The sequence below is a fragment of the Epinephelus lanceolatus genome, chromosome 5, assembly GCF_041903045.1.
Source record: "Epinephelus lanceolatus isolate andai-2023 chromosome 5, ASM4190304v1, whole genome shotgun sequence".
NCBI lineage: Eukaryota > Metazoa > Chordata > Actinopteri > Perciformes > Serranidae > Epinephelus > Epinephelus lanceolatus.
Genome location: NC_135738.1, coordinates 30,909,246 through 30,935,711, shown reverse-complemented (window position 1 = coordinate 30,935,711; position 26,466 = coordinate 30,909,246). Strand labels below are relative to the sequence as shown.

The window sequence follows — 26,466 nt, the reverse complement described above, 5'->3', positions numbered from 1 at the left end:
TTGCCAGTAGCTTGATTTGCTGACCCCGGTCCAGTCCTGCCAAACTTCACCGACACTGGGAACACACGGCGGTCTATTTGCTACTGTCTGTCAGCGATGGAGCGGAAAGTAGCTCGGGAATTTAGGCACAAGGTAAGATACAAACATTGTCCTATTCAGATATTGATCTTAATGTTATTTAAATGGTCCTTATTAAGCTTTTCTTCTAAGTTACCTGGTTGTCGCCTCACTGGCTCAGGTGTCTCTGTCAGTGGGATGTTACGCAGACACAGGCCTGACCGACAGCCTTACGATAAAGAAACTACACTTAAAATCATCCAAAATATGTTTTTAAAGGGATACTTTTCTACAAGCAAATTATAGTGTTCTTTTTAATTAATTGGAATGAATTCAATCGGGAATTGTATGCCAGCAATTTCAGGGTAAAATATAATGAATCACTAGTGTATCACTACCTAATAAACCCACAGGAAGAATAGCGACAAAACTATTAGAATTGTTAATAGATTAATGGGCTTTCATTCAACTGAAATAACATGTTTCTTGGATTGTCTATGATTCAGTCAATTTCATAGGGTTTTGTTCTTACAGTTTCCACAACTGTCCTGTTAGATGTTATTTACAGGCATATCTGTAGTTACTTCAGAGCATAATGTTGGCTACAGTGGATCTATTTTCCTTTAAAGTTCAAAGTAAGTCTATTTTAAACTGCTACATTAGTGGGTATCCTTTCTGTATCTGTCCCATGATTGTTTTGGCTCAGGTAAACATCATACAGAGGTCCAGAATATAATTTGAATCCACAATATGTGGCTACATAAATTAAGCACAAATCATAATATGTGTTGGTGTTGGCACATATAACAGCCTGAAAAGGTAACTATGAGCAGAAAATAACAGAGGAAGGGAACATGATATGTTCAGGGTGTTTTCAAACCCAGACCATGTAGGGATCATCACACAGCCATCTGTTCTGCAGGGCAGGCAGGCAGGCAGGCAGTGTCGCATATTACAGCCTCCTCACAAAGGGCATCTTAGCATTAGATAAAGTCGACCGTGACAGAGACAAGCAGCTGAGCGGAAGAGATGGGACAATTTATGAGTTTAATTAGAGGCTGAGGGGCCAACGCAGCACAATCAGGCTTTGTTTCTATTCGGGACATTGTCATCGTCACTGTGTCTCTGTTTTGGCTGATAGTTTGCATCACTATGCTTTTGCAGAAGAATTGCATTATTGTCTGTTTCGTTAAGTTAGAATGGCAAAGTCAAAGGTGTTTTGTTCTGCAGTGCAGTGCACGTTTAGTATGAGTACCTGACCAGTGATCTCATACCCTACTGGTTAATGGTGCTAAAGTCTGCATGCAGTTCAAACTACAGGTGTGGCTGACTGTGTCTCACTGCCTGGTGCAAGAGAAATTTATAACGGTCATAAAAATCATGTCACACACCCTCACAGCGACCTCACAGCTGGATCCACGTAGTGCAGTCCAACATTTATGATTACAATAGTGAATCTACCATTACTGTAAACCCTATCTAAAATGATACGGAAGTGTCTAAATGTGCATGTGTACATGAGTTTTGCTCTCTGTAAGACTTATCAGTGAGTACGTACTGCCTAAGATGAGGCGTGTGTGTGAATGTTGGGTGTTAATCTTCACCTCTGTTTGTGTCTGAGATGTAAGCCGACACTGCTGACCTTCCTACTGCAGCCTCTCCTCAGCTGTACAGCCATTATTCCCTCCCAGTGGTTTGATCTTTAGGGAAGGGCTGTCCATTACACCTGCTTCAGTCCAAGGAGCCTCACCATCCCCAAAGCCTGCCAGTCAGGTGAAAAAGCAATTTAGATTGGGACTGAAGCGTGCAGCTTGTAGTGTAGGACACATTTAGTCAGACAGAAAGCGAGATGTGTTATATCAGTGATTGGCCGAAGCGTTTCCTCAAAACCATTCTGCTGCAGCTGAGCCGCCATCAGGTTTGTATGACTCTTACACACAGGCACACAGATACACACTGATGGCTCATCCCGCTGTGGTGTTGACAGGACCACAGGAGAGGGGTACAGTGTGTGTCAGTGGGCTGACGTTTCCTCTGATTCAGCAGTGAGAAGAAGGATGGCACTAGATGTTTGTCCTTTCTTGCAGGTGGAGTTGCTGATTGAAAATGAAGCAGAGAAGGATTACCTGTATGATGTCCTCCGCATGTATCACCAGTGAGTACCATCTGTCACTGTGCAGTGTGATTTTACAGTGTGTGTCCACAAGAAAGTTGCATTTGTCTTTTTTGTTTTGTCACACACACTTCTGTATATTCACCTCCCCTATATTCCCATGTGAATAAAATGTTGATGGTTATTGAATAGATTGTGTCCTTAAATGATCACCACTTTAAACCAGAACTGATAAAAGTGTTATTTGTGAAGACCAAATATAAAAAAGATGGTATAATCTAGGATAAAATGGCACAAATGTTGTTTGCTGTAAGTGTTGCTGTAATTCCTTCTTGTTCGATATGGCTACAGGTGAAATTATGTCCAATTGCCCCTTTAACTTCTTTTAACATCTCACCAACCTTTAATACGTTCATGTGTAATTTTCTTTTAATATGGTTGCACTCATTTCTGATGCACACAGACCTCCGGTTTAAACTCCTCCAGGGTTTCTGATAACAGCCTGGTCTCAGAGGGCTGGGGAGGGGGTGCACTGGGGGGACTACAGGTCTAGGTTTCAATTAATCTTTGTACAGAGCCAGAGCTCTGTGGCTCTAACGGTTAAGCCTCTGATCAGTTTCCACTGTACTCCGACAAGCCTGGCCAGTTATCCACAAAAGCCCTTTTTATGTGCATCCTCCAAACAGGGCTGAAATGGCGCTTATTAATAATTTAAAGAGGAGGCCAGGTGGACAGATTTTACACAGTAGCTTACTTTGCAGCTTTAATTGCTGTTCTAGTTGCCCTTTTGTCTCCCTTTGAATTGGAGGAAGACAGATGATTGGATTGTTTTTTTCCATCAGCATCAGTATAGATATTACAGTTATATAATTTTATTGTTGTTTAAAAGCAAAATGGAAGATTAAAGGGGAATTCCAGGTCTCTGGGAGCACTACTGCTGCATATGTGAAAAAAGTTGTATTAAGCCTTTTGTATCTCCAAAGGGAGCAGTGTGAAGTCTGATAAATTGCCTCTAGTGATGTCACTTGAGTCAGCGTTGGTTGGGTCTGAAGACTACAAGTATGAGGAAGAAAATAATCTGGGGGCGTGGAAAAACAAAGAAGTAAGCTGACGTCTGTAGCTCTCTCCGTATCTCATCTCTGCTTGAGGCTAGCGGCTTGACGCTACATTAGCCGCTATTAGCCTAACATACCTGTCCAATGTGTCAGCAGTCAAGTTGCATTGTGGGTAATGTAAGCATCAGGTTTTGACAAGGAAGAGGAAAGTTTGGCATAAGAAGACAATTGGTGTTTCTCAAAGTCAAGGATCCATCCTTGGTAGGACGAGTACATCCAAGGACGGATCCTACAGAGGCAAGGCAAGAGTTGTTCATAGCATTTGGTGAACACACATTGGAACAGGCTAACGCATGTCCCCAGGTGTGCGCCGTTAACTCTCAGCGGACTGAGGGGGTTTCTGGTCACTGTGATAACTTTGGCACTCTCTAATGTTGTTGTACAATTTTAACAAATTTAAGCAGTATTTTCAGAGTCGTGATTTTTGGGGAGAATATATTTCTGGATGATACTTAAAAAAACAAACGGGTAGGCTAAATGAAACTTTGGTGGCACTTAGCGCCCCATCACTGCTATAAATGATTAATTTAGAAACTTTTATGTCTTTAAAAAAACTCATTATTTGGCAGTGGACACATTGAGGAGTGTAAATTATGAGGTTTCTGTCAGTGTTTTTATGCTTGTATGATAAAAACTCTTGGAGATATTAATCCAAATAAATGACATATTTATCTAAATCCTGCCCAGCTCCGCTGGCGCAGGTTTCATTGAAGAGGCCCTGCCTTCACTTCCAGCATATATTGTGGGTCCTTTATACTTGCTGAGGATACACACGTGCATGGTTGGAAATTCTCTGAATGAAGGAATCAGTAGAATTTGAAGGATCCTCGACATTTTAACAGCCCTCAGGTGGGATTTGATGACGTAGCATCCTTGAAATTCAGCCATTTAAGGATCCTTTTTCTGCTGCATCACTTTTGATACTGTCCATCATAACTGACAATGTTATTGGAGTGCAATGCTAAACCTTTTAATGGAGGCCTTATATAATCTTGTAGCTAATAAGTTCCCTTCAAGGCCATTATTATTACTTGTACTTTAGATTAGAGTCAGTATCACATTTATTATCTCTAAATCTGACCATTCATTATAATAAAGCCTTACCATACATGATAAAATCCTCCATAATTATATTCTTATCAGGGTAAAAAAAAAATCCCTGAAACAGCACCTCTGGGAACTTTAAACTCTACAGTGCGGTGCTCTTGGGTGGAGGAATCCTTGGGCTACAGTAATCCCTTCAATATATAATTCATTCACAGAAAATAATTACCAGATAGTATTTAACATATAAATAAAACAAGCAATGACTTTTGCTGAGTCTATGGTAAGGTGCCATTTCCAGTGGTGTTGTATTTGATTTGATTATATATTGTTTTTGTCTGTTAAGCTAATTCCCCACTGTGTTTTAATGTAATTGATGTTACATAGAAATGTTTATCGTGTTCGCAGATACCAAAACATTTTCATTTCCTTGTTCTTGTTTTATTGCAACTTCAGTACGTACTGTATTTCTACTACAACCCCTCTTCTTGTAAGGAGTAACACAGTTGCTCATGTTGTAGAAATTCACTTGGTCTTGACCTGGGGACCTTACATTTTCCCTGCTGAAGGTAGAAGTCATTGTATATGAAATGGTCTATAAAAATCATAGTCATGCCCCTCTCCTCTTGCAGGTCGATGGATTTGACAGTGCTGGTTGGAGACCTTAAGCTGGTCATCAATGAACCAAAGCGCCTGCCCTTGTTTGACGCCATCCGACCTCTCATCCCACTCAAACACCAGGTGGAGTACGACCTGCTCACGCCCAAGAGGTCACGGTGAGTACAGCAAAGGCTCATGTATATGTGGTCTCTATCCCATATGTGCCTGCACAATTAAAAATCCCCACAAAGGTGATGTAACTGTAACATAATATCCCTGAGCATCCCCATGCTCTTCCCCTTGTTTCCATACTGAAACCATCCCTTTTCTCTTTCTCTAAATTTTACCTGACCCGGTTTTATATCTTTCTCTCTTACCTGTTTGTGCAGGAAGCTGAAAGAGGTGCGTTTGGATCGGACACATCGTGATGGACTGGGTCTGAGTGTCAGAGGTGGGCTGGAGTTTGGCTGTGGTCTCTATATATCACAGATTGTCAAAGACGGTCAGGCTGGGAATGTTGGCCTTCAGGTATGTAGCATTGTGTGTGTTAACTGTGGTGTTTTTTTGAATTCCTTTGATGATATCACATACCTTGTTATTCTCCTGAAACACTAAATGCAGATTTTAGTTTAAGTACCATATAAAGAGCTATCTGTGGGTAGAATTATTATTTTGTCATTACAGTAGCAGTGGGTCTGAGCCCCTAAGGTCCTGAAAGGTGGTATGTCTTTAATGTTGTGCACACAAGACCATCTTATATTGAAATCACGTCCGCCGCAATACCGTGTGTGCCAGGGGACGTTGACAAAATCTGTCCACAGACAGACAGAGACACAGACACAGACACAGACACAGACACACACACACACACACACACACACACACACACACACTGAACACAATACCAGCCCTGCTGCTGCAGCTGGTAATCATCTTGTGCATACGAGGTAATTAACCCATTCACACAAGATGATAAGTTGCATGCACAGGTAAGGATAAAAAAAATATCACCTTATGGGTCTTAAGGGGGTCATCCCTATGTTCCCAGGGTCCCATGTCTCTTGATATAAACTAACATTGGTAAGGGTTAGCTTTGTAAAAGATGTTTCAAATGCAGGTTGAATGTTAAAAATCTGTTGAGCCACTGTGGAGAATACAAAGTCTGAAGTCCAGAAAACTGTCTTACCCACAAATTTCAGGGCGTAGGTTTCAAGGAGTGTAACATCAGTAGACTATAAGCTGTAGGTGGGTGGTTCCAACACAGTGACAAAGGGAAACATACATTGAACACTTGACCCTCGGGAAAAATGCTGAGAATACAAAACCCTTTAAAAGGTCTCCTTAATGTATCATATTAAGAGGATACTGAGCTGGAAAACATAGGACTCACTTTAGGCTGCCTTAGAAGATGAAGTTGATTAGCTGCATCTGAATTCATTAAAGATGCTCATGAATTTATATTTAATATGTTGTGTGCACAAGATAATTAACCTGTTTGCACAAGATAAAAAAATTATCACCTTCTGGGACTTTAGGGCTCGTAGTACTAGTTTAAGAATACCATCTAGTATGCTAACACTAGTTTCATATAGTTACATGCATGTGCATACATACAGTATGTTAGAAAATTGTACTTAATTAGTGCATTTTTTTGTACATAACATGCCCCTTAATGAGTATATTCTTTAGTGTGAAGATTAAACAGGTTACCTATAGTTGTGTCTTTGAAATCAGTCAAAGCGTAATGATTTTCATGTGTCCTGCAGCGGTACATCACACTGCATGTCAGTCATAATACCAGAATCCACTAGGTGGGGCAAAGGACCATGTTTTTAAACTGTCAGAGCGCTTGCATATCAGTCAATAATAAATCAGTGTCACCCAGATGGACATTAAATAAAAGAAATAACTGTTGTCATTAAAGAAAAAGGTACTTACCTTGTTAGATGGATGCTTTAATACATAGTTTATTATGACAGACATCCATTACACTTTGAAACTATCCCAGGTGAGGGTCATCTCCTGTCTAACATCTGGATAAAACCCAGAGAGACACAGTCAAAACAAAACACAATAATTCAGTGCTTCCCACGTGATTAGAGTGTAGTCCTTTTTTCCTCAGCAGCAGTTTGTGAAGTTTAAATTGCAAGGTGGATATTTGATTAGTTGATCTGATGAGAGCAAATCAGATTGATGGATGAGAGGAGCAGCTGTTGGTGAGTGAAAGCAAACTTGTAAGGATAAGGTTCAACTTAAACTTGCAATAAATAACTGAACTGTTAATATATATTCCAACAGCACTCCTAATGAACAGCCCAGTTCCAAAAATGTAATATCAAAACATGGCAGAAGATGTTTTGATGGCAGCGGGCCGCCTTGAATACATGAATCTGTGGGAAACCCTGCTATTACTTATAAATAATTACTTCTATAGAAAGAATTCTACATTCAAATGAATATTGTTGTATGCTTAATTACCTTCAAAATGGATGGTTGTGCAGGTTAACTTAAGATATGTTTTATTAGTCATTATGTATTTGTTTATTTAGCAGCGGTCATACAGATAAATATTGTGGCATGAAGATAAGCAGCAGATGGGCTGTATATAGGATGTCTAGCTGAGGCTAATATGCAGTCCCCTTCCCTGATAAGGCTTTAAACTGATTCTGAAACAACAGATAGAACAGATAATAAACGACTGTGTACATGTGTATATGCACGTTGGATACATCTGTATATATTGTACATGACTGTGTAGACATTAACATGCAGATGTGAAAGCTAAACTCAATTATGTAAATGACTAAAGCATCAAAATGTCAATAAATAGACTCAGATCATTAAATCATATTGTGGCTGGTATACTCAGACAGGGATTTAAATTGTTGTTGTAGCAATAACTCCATCTCTGATTTGGTTTGATATATTGAAAGTGAAGATGTCATCCATAATATCCCATCCTGTGTTGATTTATAGGTTGGAGATGAGATTGTGCGCATCAATGGTTACTCCATCTCCTCCTGCATCCACGAGGAGGTCATCAGTCTCATCAAGACAAAGAAGATTGTATCACTCAAAGTCAGGCGTACGTCAAACACAAACTCATCTCCAACAACAGTAAAATCATTCATATGCATCAAAATGAATACTGTTTAACATCTGTGCCAACATTCATTTGATTTTATTTGTTTCATTCTATCTGTGCAGATGTGGGGATGATCCCAGTGAAAAGGTAAAATAATTGATATGGTAATAAACAGCCTGTACATACCTGATATTTAGGTACGTCTCGGTGATCCAAACACAAATGGACAGCCGAGACACATCGCTGTTGACGTCTGTGTCTATTGTGCGTCTCCAGCTGACCACTTGTGTTCAGATTTCAGTAATTGCCTATGCTACTTATGCAAGAAGGGCACCGCACACACACTCAGTAGCATGCTTGCAAGTCACATTAACAGTTATGATGGGACAGCTGGAGATATCAATGTTAACAGAATCACAATGCGTCTCCTTCCAAAGGGCAAAATGTTGGACGGTTACGCAACATTCTTCCAGCTTGTCGTAAAATGGGCACGTTACAGAGTGATAGTGTGCAGTCGCCAAAACAATCACCACTTCCTGCATTGATGAGGTAGCCATTGTTGGGGACGCATCAATATGCGTTAGCGTTTACACCACAAAAGATACCTGGTCAGATTTGTCCCAGATCACCTCGGCAAGTGGTTTGAGTGATTGGTGTCTTGGTGGTCCTTAACACTTGTATTTAGCGCTGTTCACTTGTGATCAGATCACCCAAGACATGTTATTACCAGGTATAAACAGGACCATCATTTCTACTTGCTGATTGAATGGTAAAATGAGGATTTAATGTGCTGAGATGACATCAGAGATCTCTATGTTCTCATTTGCTTTTTTTTCTATCACTCCAGCTCATCAGACGAACCCCTCAAGTGGCAGTTTGTCGACCAGTTTGTGTCTGAGTCAGGGGTAGGAGACAAATTTAGTTTTTGCTGCCTGTCATGTTTCAGTTTTAAAAGTTGTATCGCATCAGCTGACAGCTTATTGTCTTTCTTTACTGCTCCAGGAGAAAAAAAGCAGTGTTGCAGGCCTGGCGTCCATTGGAGGCAAAGAAATCAAGGAGAAGAAGGTTTTCCTCAGCCTGGTGGGCACCAAGGGTATGGGCATCAGCATCTCCAGTGGTCCAACCCAGAAGCCTGGTATCTACATCAGTAACGTCAAGCCAGGCTCCCTCTCTGCAGAAGTTGGACTTGAGGTGAATGCTCAAAATGATCGAAACACTTCTGTGAAACTGTGAGACTCATATACCTGCCTGCCGTTAACTGCATCATTGTCTTCTCCTCAAATGTAGGTTGGAGACCAGATTGTGGAGGTGAACGGCGTGGATTTCACCAATGCGGACCACAAAGAGGTGAATTTTGCTTAACTTAATTATTTGTCCACTCACAATAACGACAGCTGGAGTCTAAAGTCTTTTTTTTTTTAAACATTAATTCACAATTTTGTACATTTTGTCCTTTTCATCCAGAGCACCCACAGCACCATGAAGGCATCTGTTTAAATTATGCCTGCGTTGGCAGCAGTGTTTGTTCTACGCTCAGCTTCCTGAGCCGCCGAACCACAGCCAAATTAATGTTTATCCAGCCAAAATGGTTTGGCAACGGAAAAAAATCCTTCATGGACTATTAGTTATTTGCTGAAGTGGCTGAATGAGAAAACAAAGCCTGCAGTATTTACCAGGAGTTGGTGATAATCTCACACCTTGATAGCACATACTCCTCACAGGCCACAGAGAACTGTCTCTCTAAGAGACCCTTAATTTTATTCAATAAATATGTCCTAAAAATTGAAGTTTTCTGTTATTATGTGCCCAGGCGGTGAGAGTCCTGAAGAGCAGCAGGAGTCTGACTATTACTGTTCTCACAGGAGCTGTAAGTACACTATAACTGCATTACGTTTAATAAAAAATAAGACTGATTTATGAGGCATTTAATATGATCTCTTTTTCTGATTTTTCTCATCTAACTCATGGTTGAATTCACTCAAAGTTAGAACACATAATGCCACTTCATAGGCTAACTTTGTTAATTTTCAACCTAGAGCCTATTTCCCCATGTTTTTGTGTGACTAATGGAGACAACAAATCTGAAATTGGTCCAGTATTGAGTGAAAACACTGCAGGTGGCAGCAGCCAAACAGGCTGTGAAGTAACCACATGGGGCGTTTGTTCACCGCCAGTTTACATCTACTAAAAGCTTTTGCCACTGACATGTTCAGATTATTATTCTAAGTGTCTGACAATGTTGTGGAGAGGACCCCTACTGTGAAAAACCTTTTTTTGTGAAAGAGTAAGATCCATTTTGTTTCACTACAAACAACCCTGAAATTGCCGTTAACAAAGCCACCAGACTCTATTTAAATAAACTGTAACTTTAAAACCATAAAACACACTTCATTCAAAGTTGACAGAGACAAAATAAAACTCACACAAACCATCTTGGTTCATCTTTGTGCTTGTTCAACAATCTCCAACTCTGGTTTGTGTGGAATAAACCTCAATTCACCAGTAAGGTGTCAAAAAATGTAAAATGGCGTGTGGTGGGTTTGGCAATAGTGATTTCAGGGCTGCTTCTGGTTAAACAAAAAGGATCTTACTCTTGAACAAAAAGGTCGACCTCTGGATCCTTTCCATCATCAGACACTTGAAATAACAATCTGAGCCTGTCAGTGGCAAAAACAAGCCTTTTCAGTGACTGTATATTGGCAGCGTGCAAATGCCCTGAGTGGTTACATTTGAGCCTGTTTCTCCGCAGCCTGCAGCCCTCTTGCCTATTACTGGACCAGTTTCAGATAGTGCTGATCCCATTAGTCACCTAGACATGAAAATAAGGGGAAAAAGTTACCCTTTAAGATACATATGATTACATCTGCACACACAGCCCTTTAAAAATAATAATCCTAGATAAAGTGTGTATATGTGTGTTGCTGTATATAAACTGGTTAGAACTGTTGTCTGTATTGTGATTGGGATCCTAGAATAATATGTTGATAAGGGAAAACCTGGAATGCAGGTGAGATCTGACGACACCTTTGAAATTGATTTATCTCGGCAAAACAGGTAATGTCATCTGTTATGGATGTGGGGGCATAAACTCCTGCCATCTCCCCTTTGCATTCCTGCACTGCACACACTATTGTGCCGTTTTGTTCTGGATACATCACATTACCTAGCCTGTGCCTCCGCTCTGCTGTCTGCAGGGGCGACGTTTATCATCAGTCAAGTCCCTCGACAGGTTGTTTGCCTCGGGACTCAGTCACAGTGACTGTGTGACTGAGACAAGCTGTCCCCTCTTATTTACTGTTTTCCTTGGTGCCTGTCTAATGCGTTTATTTAGGGAACCCTGCAATAGTAGATATTTGGGACTGCATACAGTACAGGATTTCTAGTATGTATTCTGTACGTTTTTGTGCCTGCTTATGTATAATGATTATATGCTAATTATAGAAATTGCTCATGCGCCATAGAGCAATGATTCTTAGGTTGTGAGTGAGGCTTCAAAGATGTCAAGTGACAAAAACAGATATCTCCCCTCTGTCTCTTTGGTCGGGGAGACAGTTTTGAGTTTGCCTGCCGGTCTCCAGGGCCAAAAAGTTTGAGGACCCCTGTTGTACACGTTGTCTTTCCCTGATTGCCATGTCTGGCTGTTGTCACCCTCTCAGGGCAGCGAGCTGTTCATGACAGATGAGGAGCGTCTGGCAGTGGAGGCCCGCAGGGAGCTGGAGAGGCAGGAGCTGATGCACCAGAAGAGGGTGGCACTAGAGACCAACAAAATCATTAAAGAGCAGCAGGAGAAGGAGAAGCAGTGAGTGACTCACATAACTCTCCTGTTCTTGAAATGTACCCTGTGTTTGTTGTATGGCAGAAGACTGACAGTTTTTATACCTGTAGACAAGACTGATGTTTCAATTCACTTCAATTAACAAAAACCTTATTTAACCCTGAGGGGCAGTTCCTTGGGCAGGTATAGTAAAAGAAACATAAAACAGGACATGAGGACAAAAAATAACAATACCAGACAAGCACTGAAAGTACACAACCACCATCATACTTTATAGTATAGTATACAATACAAAGATAAACCATGTCTATGTCAATGACAAATACATTTCACTTTTAATTTCACTTTAAATTTAGCAGATCACTTGATGTATTCATACAGGGTTTAACCCAATATGAAGTCACATTAATATGATAATGAAAACAGAATTTCAGTTTTAAACCGAGTGAGACACACACAGAGTACATGCTCTGGGTCTGCAAAGAAGCTCTACAAGTTCACTAGTGTTAATTCCAGCTGCCCAGTAAATTACTAAACTAAAAAGTGGCCCTATAAAAATGCTTTACTGACCAGAAGCAGGTGATTATTTTCAGAAACTGCCTGACATTTTGATACAGCTCAACACAAATAGTGCCCAGTACCTTTTTAACCACTGTCAGCTGGAAGGCTTAGTTTGTCTTACTATTCTGGGGAATCACTCAATAGTAAAGGTATTGACTGACATTACTTTGACATTTTCCAGAAATCCCTCTGTGCATTTTAAAAGGCACCCCCCACCATCTGTAGCCAAATTATTGATTTACAATAGCCTGGTTCTTTCCGACCTTTCCTGTCACCCCAAATTCGAATACCTCAGATGCATTCAGGTTATTGCATTACTTCCTTTCACCACAACACAAACTAAATACTCTACATGTGTGATTGAAAATAAAATCCCTATCAGCCAGGCATATATGGAGGACCACAAGAGTCAATGAAATAATAAAATACTATTAAAGCATTTCATTAATGAATAACTAACTATACAATAAAAAAAGCATAATAAAGTTGGTCACAAAAAAATGTATTTATCTGTATAAGTGCTTGACTGGAATTTGCATTCTTAATTCAGTTTATAACCGAGTTATTTATTTCTCTTTTTGTATAAGCATTTTTAATTCCATGATTTATTTATTAATGTATTTTTAAATGATGTACTAATTGACTTTTATGTGTTGTTTTTGTAGATCTTTTTTAATTTGAAATATTTGTTAATGGATTAATATTTTATTTGTAAATTCTTTTTTTTTTTTTAAAAAAAAAAAAAGTTCATTCCTCTTTTTATTTTCCATTAAAATATCAAATTAATACATACATTTGTTAACACAGTAATTGTTGAAGAGAGAGGAGGAGCACACACCAGGTTTGGAGAGGCGCTGACCATTGACGAAAAAATACAAATTTGAAAAAAGATGTCAGGCGCACACTCTAAGACTCGATGCAAAAATATTTTCTTTTATTCAAGTACCAACGTTTCGACTAGACCGTCTTCATCAGGGTTTTACCTATTTTTGTTGTACAATTAGTCATTAATTAATAAAATGCTTTATTACTGTTTGACACTTGTGGTCTTCCATAGCCATATATTTTACAATCATGTATCTACATATATCAGGTGCAAAGAAAGTAAACAGGACCTACATTGATTTTCCGTTTAACCGAGGACCATATATTGCTCTGTTGTTACATCACTATATAGATTTATGTTCACTTTAATATATCACATTCCTCCCAGGTGTTTGTAAATTCAGGACACACTCGGATTTCTCGGTGCTTTGATGCCTACGATATCTGGGGATGAATAATGGGGCTGCATATCACATTTTGCAGGGCTGACACACTCACCAGCACTAGAATTAAAGTCATATATTCTGTATTTATGGCCTTGTGCTGTAGCATGTTGTGCGTACAGAGTTTTATTTTGTATATTTATCATGTGTTTAACAGGAGGAAGATGGAGATCTCTCAGAAGGCTGCGGAGGAAGAGGAGCGCTATAAAAAAGAGATGGAGAGGTATATAATTTTTTTTTAATGTCCTCGAAATACAATATTGCTGTGGCATGTATAAAATATCACATCTCTTATGTGTGTTGTTGCTCTCCGTAGAATTGAGACGATGGAGAGGAAACACAACAGAGAGTGGGAGGAGGACTGGGGAGCCAAAGACAGGCCCAAGAGCCCTAAGAGCCCCCGCACTCCAAAGAGCCTATCACCCGCCCCACCTGAGACAAAACCCCACAAGGCCAAGAGTTCTCGTAAGGACACCTGAAAGAGTCTTTGTCCTGAAATGCATGAATCCTGAGTTTTAGAAGTAAACTCTTGCCTGGGTTTCACCTTATTTCCCCTCTTTCTCTCCTTTGCACGCTCTCTCTGTCTCTTTCTGTCACTTCTGTGTGCCGTGCTGCTTTTTATGGCCTCTCCTCTAAGCTGATGAAGCCAGCTCCTTTACAGAGGAAGACAAGGAGGAAGAGCATGACAGACAAGTGAGTCTGGAGCCTCAGCTGCCATTGTCACAGCTGTTCGTGCAAAACAGCGTACACACAGACAAGTGCTAAATTTCCTTTGACAACCAAAATGCAGCCATTGGAGATGGTGTTTTCAATATCATTTTAATTAGCTGCTTTTTTCTAGATGCTGCTGAAAATTAATGGAATACAACCACAATCCAGCTGTTGAAAGCTGTGGGGGTTTTATTGCATCACTGAAATGCAGTTTGCATCTTTGGTATTTGTAATTCTGAGAGCCTGAATGGAGCAGGCTTAATCTGTTTCTCTCGTTTTTCTCTTTGACTGCTGTGTTGTGGTTCTGTAGTGTAATGGTTGTTTTAAAATAGATGCACTGCTTGGAGTTCGCTGACACTGTGTTGTAACCTTGGATCTGATTTAACAAACTTGTGAGCGTGACCTGTGTTCATCTCCATCCTTAGCATTTGGCTGGTTTTACCGATATGAGGGGAAACTGCCATCAATTCGCAAGGTACTGTCAGCTGCCTGAGTTCAGTGTGGTGTAAGAGTGGCTTCAAAGCAAAGATAACCGGCACTTATGTCATCAGCCCAAAGTGGCTGTTACATATTCAAAGCCAGAGCTTTTGTCTTTGGAAATATTTATAAAACTGTTGTTGTTGGCTGGGCTTTTATCCATCACACACAGTGTGGTGTCACCAGCTATTTATGCATGTCTTGCTGTGTGGTTTGGAGTGGCAGATCTGTCTGTCCCCTGCGTTTTTATTTTGACTAACTGATGACACTTCAGAAAGGAGAAAAGAAGAAGAAAAAGAAGAAAGTGTCCAACACGGACACACTGCAGGAGCAGAGAAAGAGCAAAAAGGAGATGGAGTTTGAGCTGAAACTCGCCAAAGAGAAGGAAGAGATGTATGAGCGGGAGAAGCAGCTAAAGATCAATCGGCTGGTTCAGGAGGTACGAAAAAAGAAGGGCTTACCAAAGCATGTGGAGTGGACTTCAACCATTTGACATATATGATGTAATTTATGGCAACGTAGTTGTGGTTTTAACCAAATGCAGCCTTGTTGTTTATCTTGTGATGCAAAGTTTAAAGATGAGCGTGAAAACATGCGTGTGTGTGGCTCATTCTTATTGTCTGATACTGCCCGGTTTTGCATCATGCCAGGTCTCAGAGACGGAGAGAGAAGACCTCGAGGAGTCTGAGAAAGTGCAACACTGGGTGGAGCGTCTTTGTCAGACTCGGTTGGAGCAGATATCCTGTGTGGAGAATGAATCCCCAGAGGTACAGAGAGAGACCTCCTCTGTCAGAATCTCTCTGCACTTAGAGCTCTTCAACAATGTTTTGTTTTAGCATAAAATGTTATATAATGGTTACGGTTATATAATGAATTTTTGTGCGAACAACATAACTTCACAAGAAAATGAACTTAACTTTACCTATATCACCTTTAGGGGCTCCATGTTTTACCATGTCATAAGCTAATTTCTTTTTCTGTTGCAAGGAGATAGATATAGAGCTCTAATACAATTACATAGCATTAATGATAACAGCACTGAGGCCCCTTTTTCCACCATGTTAAGTTGGTGACTGAGTATAATGACCTGGAGAAGGTCAGATCAGAAAGCTTTTATGGTACATTTTATTAATAAGCGCCTTTCAAATCACCCAAGGACACTTTACAAAACCAGATAACAGCGAACAATAATGATAATAACAGGAGCAATAACAGCAATAATGACATACATATACAGATAAAAGAATACATTCACAAAAGCACATTATGAAGCACTAAGAAAGGCTAGTCTGAAAAGATGAGTTTTTAGTTGCCACTTGAATGAAGCACTGGCACAGACCCTGAGGGAGAGCATTTCACAGATTAGGGCCAGCCGCACCAAAAGCTCTGTCATCCATAGTGCGTAGCCTGGAGGGAGGAGTGGAGAGTAAATGGGCAAAAGAGGAATGGAGCAAGTGAGGTGTGTAAGCACTGAGGAGATTGGAAAGCTGGTGAACTGCCAAGCCATGGAGGGATTTATGAACAAGGAGAAGTACTTAAGAACAGTGTTTAACTGGGAGCCAGTGAAGTTGCTGAAGGGCAGGTGCAGGTGTGATGTGTTTCCATCTGTTAGAATTCAGAAAAAGAGGAAAGGTGGAGTTTGCAGTACTTTGTGTGCCCTTTTGTCACTTATTTAATTTTGAATGTTGAATTACATGATAAATATGATGCATTAGGTGAGGCAATAAAGTGTGTAGTTGAAAATTTTATTTATTTTCACCTGCTTATACCACTAAAAATAAATGATCTTCCAGCATTTTTATCAGTAGGACAGTACAAGCATGAAATCAGAGTAGCAAAACATGTCACTTTTTGAGTCTGAAATACCACGAAATGAGAAAAAAAGATCATAAATATATATAAAGATAAATATCCACACTCTATTATCTCATTCCTATTTTTTAATTCTTCATGGACATGGTACTATTTTGGCATAAATGGTCTTCCTCAGGTGACCGCAGACCATTTGTCCTAAAACAAGATTCCTGTGTACAATAAAAGAAAACAGGGAATGCAACAGTAGTCTGCAGGAGAGAGTTTATGGATGCACGTTTGCCTCTTTATAATTGCTGAAGATGATTAATAGGTCTCATGTCGTTGTAACTTTAAGCTCTCCCCACCACGCTCTCCTGCCTCGGAGCCCAAGGTGAAGCGTTTCCCTGGCGGCCTCCACCTAGCCACCACTGATCTGGACGACATTAACCTGGATGAGGTGGATCAGAGCCTGAGGGGCCCTCTGAAGAAACTGGCCCCCACCCAGCCCACCACTAGCCAGCCTCCCCCTCCCTTGCCTCTACCTCCACCCTCCCCTAAGCTGAACCCCACAATACCCAACTACTCCCCCCCCACCTCTAGAGCATCCCCACAGCGGCGGCCTCCGTCTCCACCCAGCGCCAGAAAACCTCCCTCTGCCCCGTCTACCTTGACCAACAAGGGGCGCAGGCCTCATCCTCAGCCTCATCCTCAGCCTCCCCAGCCCCCACCTTCCTCCCACTATCCTCCTCCATCTCAGTCGTCATGGCCCCCATCTTCCCCTCAGCCTGTTCCACAGCCTCCTCCGCCGCCACCCCCTCCTCCGCCACCTCCTCCGCCTCCCCCTCCGCCGCCACCCCCACAACACTCGGAAGAAAGAGTAGGAACCCTCAGCGGGTACCGCCAGCATCATCACCATCACCTCCAGCACCCTCCCAGTCCTCCAGAGCGCAGGAGTGAGTGGGAGGCAGGTGGCTATCTCCCAAGAGGAGGAATTTACTCCTCCAACACCAGTGAAATGTCGTATCCCTCCAGTCCAAAGGTTAGAGATTCTCATCTGAGATCGTTGATGTGACGGATTGGTTTTTCCTCTTTGTGTTACTGACTTGCATTGTTCAACTGATGGAAAGGATTTTGTTTTCCATCTATGAGTAAAAGCTGCATCAGCAGTTCAAGAAATATGTAGAACACTCAGAGAGTTGATGCATTTTCAAGGCTGCAAGACTCTCAGGCTTATACATGTTCTATTTTATGTATTGGGATGTTTTATGCATGAAGAGAGAGCGATACATCGTATTAGCATGATTGAATTGTCTAGTCATTGATTTACAATTGACTCCAGCTGAGGCAAAGCCACTCAGAAATGGACTGAGGTGTTATTGATGTTTGCTTGTAGCTGTGTGGATTGTTTTACTGAAGTGTTGCATGGTGTGTGGTGGTGATGGAAGCAGTTTGGTATTGCTCTTGAGAGTAGCAGATTTAAAAAAAAAAATATGCATGTGTGCTCGTGTTGGTTTGCATTTCATCATTTGCATTTCATCCAATGGATTATGCATTGAATGCTTCAGAATCCTCAGCCATGCTGTGATATCTGAGGGAATGGGAGTGAGCCTGGGTGTGTGTTGCATTGATATTCCTACAGTGCTCTGTGTGTGCCTTGGGGCTGGAAGATTGATTTTATTTTACTGCGGCTCAGGTAATGAGAAATACCTCCCATGCCAGTCGAATTTCTACTTCAAGCACCCCCTTGGTAAGTGTCTCTCCATAGAAATTAAACACCCACTCCATTTTTCATAAAAATTAGGAGCTTCATAAATTAGTATCTGACTAAAAAGAAATGCTTTTGTTTTAAAATGTTTTTTAAAATGATTTGTTTAATTTACATAATAGCAACTAGCTCCTAGTCCCCCCAACCAGAGGCGTCAGATGGCCCCTGTCATGTCCAAACCTGTCATGCTGCCGCAGTCCCAGACCCACCGACCAGATCCACTCAGACCTGCGCTCCGTTCTGATGGCCTGGTATGAAACGCACCACACTGCAGTCATCTCCTCCCTTCGTAAATCCTCCCCGATTAAGCGTAATAGGGTCATAAATCATTTCAGACATCTGACACAGCGTGCCATCATCTGGGTGAGGGATTCATCTTTGCCTTTTTGTTCCATTCCCGGTGAGTCCTCCAGACTCTCCAGCTGTTTCACAGAGAGCCAATCTGTGATTATTAGGTCACACACGGAGCCAGTTCTCCTTCCTCTCAACAAGCTCTAATGAAACTGGGCAGATTGTTTATTTTTAAAACTGCATTTACTTTGTAGTAACCATTTCCAGTAAATCGAAGCCTCACAGTAATAGAGTCACACACTCAGAGCTGAGAGCACAGTCGCACATGTCATTAGTTCGGCAGCACCTCTGGAGCTGGAGGTGAAATTGCTCACCTAGTAGCACCTTGACTGTTGGAGCTGAAGGAGGTGACACCATAAATCATTCATTTTCCCAAGACACGTTGTACCCCAGTTGACAGAATAGTCTACAGTGCTGCAGCCCTCAACAATACTATCAATTTTGTTAAAAGACAGTTTTATGTGTTGTATTTTATAAGTTGATTTGTAAATACTGACATCAAGAGAACTGCTGCTGAACGTTTTGTGCAGCTGTGGTGAGCCATATGTGTAGTATTTGCATCGGATCCCATGACGTAGCTGTTTTATAAAATACTGAATTTTATTTTCTGTGCCCCTCAATTTAGATTCGAGTGAGCATCAAAAGATGCTCTGCGCTGAGTTGTAGTGGAGCTTCACATCACCACATTTAATAATTGCTATGGCCTCGAAACATATGATGAGAGACATACTGTTTTTTTAACTGCACTCAAGATTAAATACATGTACTCTGTTCTCTCTGTCTACTTTTCTCTCTTCAGAACATGCCATGTGAAATTCCTTTTCTCTGACTCACTTATTTCTCCAACTGTCGTCTCTCGTCTCTCCTGTGTCCATGTGTGTATCTCACTCACTTGAGTCACAGTGCTTATCGGGATGTGCAGATTTTCTGGATAGGACAGCGTCTGGGTCCAGACCCAGGAGATAGAGAGGGATGGCAGTTTAATAAATGGGACACATTTAGGTCATTTTGCTAAAAAGTGGGATGTCGTCACTCCCTGCCCCCCCTCGGATCGCCTACTGCTTGTCCCCCATTAGACCTCCATTGTTCCAAATCAATTAAATACATCAGTCAGCACACTGTTGCTTTGGCGGACATGTTCCTCCAAGTCAATCACACATACATCATCCTGTTTCTGTTAATACTTACTTCAAGTGTGTATTAAGTCATCGATTCCCAAGTGATGCAGCCCCGGGGTCCAGATTTCTCCTTAGTTATTAGTTCAAGGTCCACACAGTTTAGTACATTGGGCATCATACTTGTGTTCGGCCATATTGTCGAGCTAGTTTGCTGTCTCTGTTAAGTAGCTGTCCATAAGTCACTCACTCTACAGCAGGAAATGGCACTTCAAAATAAAAGCTCTGTGTCAGAATGAACTGTACTTAAAAATAAAGTGTGTTTTTTACAAACCTGACACATTTGCGAGTCACTTGTGGTCGGTCCACATGGACCCGCGACCCACTTTTGAACTGCAATCCACCAGTTGGGAACCGCTGTATTAACTCACGAAGGGAAATAGTGCCCAACGAATGTGCTTGTTTTCCTGTTTGAGATGCATTTGCTGAAAACGACAGTGGCCAGCTTGTTTTAGGATTTCTTTAGTTTAAAAAATGTAAACTATTCTATTATTAGTGACCTGTTTTTTATAAAATAACATCTTGGACAGGAACCAATGGGCTTCTAGTGCAAGAGACAGGGAAGGGAAGTCTCAAAGTATTACAGGCAAATACATTTAATTCACTTAATTCACGTAAAATCAGTTTTATCCACGTAGTCCAATATCACAAATCACAATATGCCTCAAGGGGCTTTATAATCTGTACAACATACGATACGACATTGTTGGTTTTGGTCTTTTAATGGTATTTCTTGACAGTTATAAAAATGAAGACAATTGCCAGTCTCAATTTTTGACCACAATAATGATTGAGAATTGGACCAAAACACTTCACATTTTTATGATATTGGCAGTATTAAACACTCTATTTATTGTTATAAAGAATTCTCTTTGCTTACCCCAAGAGTAGTCAATGGTCACAGAACCCAGCACATCACACTGCACACTCACCCTCAAGTGGTTTAACCTCTCACCTCACTGCAGTGATGTAGGAATGTACACCAAGGTGTTTCACTACACTGTGACATCACCGTTGGGTGTGGTTACACATGCAACAGAGCACACTTCTGACTGCACCTAACCACAGCCATCAGGGCTGAAGGCAGTAAAACACTTCAAGTTACACTTTAAAATGTATTTAATATGTATATGCATTAGTTACAGCACAGAAGTGAGGGTTGTGTTTGTCCTGTTTTTATGTGTTTGCTAAAAGCTGCTACCTGATCTTGTGTTTCAGCCTCCGGAAATGCTGAAACGGATGGTTCCTTTCAACTCATCTTTTAAATCAAACAACAAACGACAAGTAATCCATACCTATCATCACCTTTATTGATTAATTATTGTCTCCTGAGTGCTTTTACTACTGTTCTGTCTGTACTGTTTGTGTCAGGTTACCTCATGGTTGACTGGCTGTCCTGTTTTGGCTGCATCACGGCCTTTAGGTCCAGTTGTGTAGCTTTGCATGAGTGGGCTTTTATTGATTTGGTGCACACAGTAGAGTGTGGGAATGCATGTCACAGTCTTACTGGTGTAATTGGTTTTTATCCTTATTGGCATCAGGTGGTTTGTACGTCAAGGACTGTCTCTCTACATTGGTTGGTCCGGTGTGTATTACTATAATAAAGAAAGGTGGTTGTTAAGCTTATATTGTACCTCCACTTTGCATAGAGACAGAAAACACCAGTCTTATTACATTCACTGTTAGTCCAAAGATCACATCAGTTAGATTGTTTGGGCTTCTTTCAACTGCTGTCTCCAGCCAAAACTAATACATATGTTACAAAATTTGTCCTTTAAGTCCAATGTAGAGTTCTGCACCACAACAGCAAATGAAGAGTTTGACTAATGTGTGTTTATTCTGCGGGGGAGAAAAATGGATCTCTGAGTCATCGTCGCTGGATAAATGTGACGTCCGTTGTTCTGTTTCCTTCCCCTTAAATTAAATAGCTGTCTTCTTTCAAAGGAATGATTAGGAATAATGTTCTCTGTGAGTGCGTGTGTCCCTGTTCCGAATTAAGGTTTGAGGCTTTAAAAGCCACTGTACCTTTTGAATTCATCACCCTTTCAGTCTCCATGGTTTCTTTTTATTCAAAATGTTTTAACGTAGAACTGGTTGTCAAAGGAAATCTGACCAGCACACTTTTTAATGACAGTCACTGAGATTCTTTTGGTTCATTGTGTCCTGTTTGGTACATGTTGAATCATTTTAATAAACTGCTTGTTGATTCTCTTGCAGGGATTTCAGAAATACGAGGAAGATTTTGATCCATACTCCATGGTATTGTATGCCTCAGCAGAAAATGAAACAGACACTTGATGGTCTGGATATACTCAACACCTTTTGATACAGATCACAATACCCCTACTTGTGGCCCTAACTATCGCCAAGAAAACAATTAACTTAAAAAGTACACAATGGTTGGATTTACTCACACGCCAGATATCAATGAAATAACAATCAGCACTGCAAAAAAAACAACAACTTGAACTGTTCAATAAAGTATATTCACCAGTTCTCAAATCAGTCCTGCTGTCGGTGAGCTAATGCCACCTCCCAAGTACAAACATACCGGTACATGTAAGAAAGTAACTGGGGAAACATTTGTGTGTGTGGGAGCAGGAATGTGTGTATACATGAATAGAAAGAATTTATAATACTAAACTAAACCCATCCTTCAGAACTCAGTTAACTGCAGTTATTTACTCCCCTCTGTTTCATTCTTCTTGTGTCTTTTCCTCACACACTGTCCTATGTTGCTCATCTAAGCCCCTTCTAAGCCCCAACATGTGTATGCACTAATTAGTGAATAAAGGGACTGAAAAACCAAACATCCACACAACAACAACAAAAGAAGCCATATGAGCAACTTTCGGTGGCTAGCTAGTGAGCTAAGTATAATAAATTAGGCTAATTCAAATGGCCTCTGTGTGAATAAGAGATATTAATAATTTGCTGAGCTTCTGTAGATCAGTCCTCTCTTTATGGTTATGCTTATGGTTAGTAACTCACGAAGGGTCTATAAGTCTCTTGGTTTTTGCTTAGCATTGCCACACACATACTCAGAGAGTACAAAGCCATTCTTAATGTTGGCACCTCTTTTTATTTACTTCTTCCTTTGCAATTGCAGAGTTGTTTTGTGCTTCTCCCCTCTTCACTCCTTTTTATATGTTGATAGTTCTCCGCGGACCAGATAGGTGGCCGAGATGTGAGACTGCTGAGAATCAAAAAGGTAAAGACTGCGTCTCCTCCCTTCACTTCAGATAACTCACTTTATGGATGGGATGAATCTCACTTACCACTTTTAAAGTTAAAGTTGCTAACTTTTATGAAAACAACTTTTTGCCATATTTGCGCAAACTTTCACTACATCCACTCCGTAGTATATGAGAAAAAATCATGTCCATCCTCCTCCGGGTAGTGCTTCTAATGGCATATGCTAGAATGGCTTTTGTAAAACAACCAGTCAGAGCGGAGGAGTCTCTAACACAGCTGTCAATCATGTCAATCACAGCTCGTGAACCGCGGTCTAACTGATTTTGTTACAGCATTGCCTATTTCTCGTCTCAGATGTTTTCAGAAACATATTTTAGTGTACTGTTTAGCTGTAAAATGAGAAACTTTCCTCCAGCTGGTGGGGGCACTGTTTGTGCTTGTCTGTGATCAACATGGCAACCAGGTCACAAACACTCTCATGTTACAGCTCAACAGTACACTAAACTATGTTTCTGAGGAGGCTCATGATCTGTTTCGGAGGCACAGATTATCCGTCTCATGTACAACTGTGGATGTAGTGACACTTTTAGCAAATATGTGAAAACATTTTATAGTACAGTGGCTTTTAAAGTTACCAACTGCAGATTTAAAGTGCAATATTCTCAAACATGACTAATGGTGTTTTTGTTCATTGTTCTTCAGACTGGACAGCTTGACCTCGCTCTGGAGGGAGGTGCAGATTCTCCATTGGGAAAGCTGGTGATATCCTCTGTGTATGAAGGTGGCGCTGCAGATAAGCACGGTCAGTTCATTTTTTATTTTCAACTAGTAACTTCAAGACAGCTCAAAATTAAATCCACAAACACTTCATTGAATGACATTCTTGCAGCCTTTTGGAGGTATTTCCCCACTACAGCACTTCACTGTGAAGAACAACATGATTATCGTTTACTCGTTGACGTGAGGTGACGTCGAGATTCGAGTGTTTGAGTGCCTCTTCATGGAGACTATATTTATCTCTGCAGCTGGCTCAGCACTTACTCTGTGTGTGTCACCGTTGTGAATGAATATGTTCGGGCAGTGAACCGAATGTGATGTGCCTGTTTGTAGGTGGCATCGTGCCCGGGGATGAACTTATGGCCGTGAATGGGAAGATCCTGATCGATGCCACGTTGACTGAGGGACAAAACTCTCTGGCTCGGGCCTGGCATAGTGGAGGGGTAGGACTCAGAAGAAAATGCAATGTCATATTTCATTTTTCAAAGGAACGATGGTGTTTACCTGAGTAGCCACAGCAGCAGGGCGTTTTATTGATTGTACTTCAACTCTGTCAGCCTTGATTCATTGTTTGTGTTTGTTGTTGTCACACTCTAACTTGCAGATTCAGTCAGACTTAATATTTTCTATTGATTCAGTCAAACGCAGAATGAAAATAAATGTTGTTTTTACCTTTAGGACTGGATCGATGTTGTGATCGCTATTTCCCCTCCGAAAGAATATGAAGATGAAGTGTAAGCATTCCTGATAATTATTTATCTTCTATTACAAACATGTATAATACATTGTTTTGCATCATATCTGAGGCATTTTTATGATCATTTAAGCCATTATCTAATGAAACTGGCACCGTAGTTTCAGTATGTGACAGTGTGGCTTGTGTGTCTGTGTGTGCACGTGTATGCAGCCCTAAGTCAGCATCAGTCAGTCCCACTGTGAACAGAAAGGTGTTTGAAGGCAGTGCAACACTGTACAGACACGGCTACCTACTTCAGCACTAGCCCTCCCTCTCCTCCCACCTCACCCTCGTCCTGGTAATCAACTTAGTCTTCAAACCTCCTCCTCTTCACTGCACGTCTCAGAGGGGATGTTTGGTGTGGCATTTGTTTTTGTTTGGGCCCCGGTCTTTGTTCTTGAGCACATGTGACAGTCTCCCTGTCAGTCAGACGAAACGAACAGACTCGTTTGGTATTTGTTTCCCCTCATCTTTGTCAAACTGTCAGATTTACGTATTCCCGTCACAACTGGGCTATTTCCAAGAAACACTAATGTGACAGTGAATGTATACAGCGTGAACAATGTGCAGTGTGTCTATATGAAGCCTGGAGGCGATGTTTTCTTATCTCTGAAGCATGTGCTCCACAACGATATAGCCATGCTATTCAAGTAAACACATTTCCAACGAATGTGATCATATATCTGCCAAATCCCCACCCAGTGAGCCATATATAGGCACGTATGTACATGTGTGGCCTCTGTGGTATTGTCCTGTGTCGTGAAGTCACAGCCACTCATAAAAGCAGCCTGAGACTCCTGCCAGCCTTCAGCAGTTGTTCTGATGGATGTTGTTCCCCGGGACTGTTACATGTTCTGACATACATAGACACTAAGTGACACCAGCTGGTACTGTAGAGAGGATTCCTCCTCTGCTACAGTAAAAGATTAATATGCTCCTCAGGGTTATTTGTGAGGTTGATGAAGTTTAAAGGTCCAGTGTGTAGGATTTAGTGACATCTGGCAGGGAGGTTGCAGAACTTCTCACATGTGTCAAGCATGTAGGAGAACTTCGGTGGCTGATGTAAAAATGCAAATGGCCCTATCTAGAGCTCTGGGCTATTGCAGAAACAACATGTTGGACACTGTGAGAGAGGTTTTCAGGTGATAATGAAAACATAGTTATGAATAGTATACCACCTCTGCCAGTAGATGCCCCTAAATCCTACACATCGGACCCTTAAAATGCCAAAGAAGTTTTGCAGTTTCAACTCCTCAGTCAAAAAAGGGGAGTACAAGAAGCCTTGGGTTAAATTTCACATCATTTTGTGTTTCTTAACTCACCTGCATGTGTGTTGGTCTGTTGTGTTTTGAAGCAAGCACGATATCAAAACAGCTTTCATAGCAGCCCAGTGAATACAATAAAGCAGGTTTAACAGCTTTTATTTAGTGCAACTGTCTCTTATCTTACATGTTGTTGAATAATTCTTCTCTCTTATCCTGCAGAACGTTCTTCTAGTCTCATCAACAGCCTGCCAAGAAAACCACACTCATTAAAAAGAAGATTTTCATTGCTGATGATGCCTTCAAGATTCACACTGAAGCTGGTCTTTTGTTTTTACTCAAGGCTCTTTGACAATTAAGCCTTGTCTCATGTATCAAGATATTGACGCCATCCATACAGCCAGTGCACATCCTTGTTGTCTTGTCTTGTTAAAGGATGATCCAATCAATGTTGGGTTGTCCTCAGTAATCTTCTTCACCTCTATCAAGCCTGTACATGGTTAAACTCATTTAGCTTCGCACCACTAGATTCACCATGCTAATTGTACCCTTCAGACGTGTCTCATCTGTCAGTGTAACAATAAAGGGTGAGGTGAAACAGGCAA

General features: G+C 41.0%; 1 protein-coding gene across 3 annotated transcripts; it reads left to right on the top strand.

Moving 5' to 3' along the window:
• Positions 1 to 7: 7 nt before the first annotated feature.
• Positions 8 to 26,466, top strand: ush1c (Usher syndrome 1C). Of its 3 annotated transcripts, XM_078168046.1 has the most exons (26): positions 8 to 132; positions 2,145 to 2,212; positions 4,962 to 5,105; positions 5,319 to 5,457; positions 7,906 to 8,014; positions 8,137 to 8,161; positions 8,862 to 8,919; positions 9,017 to 9,205; positions 9,302 to 9,361; positions 9,825 to 9,881; positions 11,671 to 11,813; positions 13,776 to 13,841; positions 13,935 to 14,077; positions 14,755 to 14,804; positions 15,081 to 15,245; positions 15,457 to 15,573; positions 16,956 to 17,639; positions 18,294 to 18,347; positions 18,488 to 18,616; positions 21,110 to 21,175; positions 22,109 to 22,150; positions 23,049 to 23,102; positions 23,789 to 23,888; positions 24,197 to 24,306; positions 24,542 to 24,597; positions 26,084 to 26,466. In XM_078168046.1, exons 1-26 carry the CDS (start codon positions 97 to 99, stop codon positions 26,094 to 26,096), a joined length of 2,877 nt encoding a protein of 958 aa, XP_078024172.1. In that variant the 5' UTR covers positions 8 to 96; the 3' UTR covers positions 26,097 to 26,466. The 3 variants fall into 3 exon arrangements, 2 of the variants coding, with proteins under 2 accessions (XP_078024172.1, XP_033491663.1); XR_013491630.1 differs by lacking the exons at positions 14,755 to 14,804; positions 15,081 to 15,245; positions 15,457 to 15,573; ... (2 more) ...; positions 18,488 to 18,616; positions 21,110 to 21,175 and adding an exon at positions 14,256 to 14,311 and having other exon boundaries at positions 13,935 to 14,083; positions 26,084 to 26,160; positions 26,213 to 26,466; XM_033635772.2 differs by lacking the exons at positions 14,755 to 14,804; positions 15,081 to 15,245; positions 15,457 to 15,573; ... (2 more) ...; positions 18,488 to 18,616; positions 21,110 to 21,175 and adding an exon at positions 14,256 to 14,311 and having other exon boundaries at positions 13,935 to 14,083.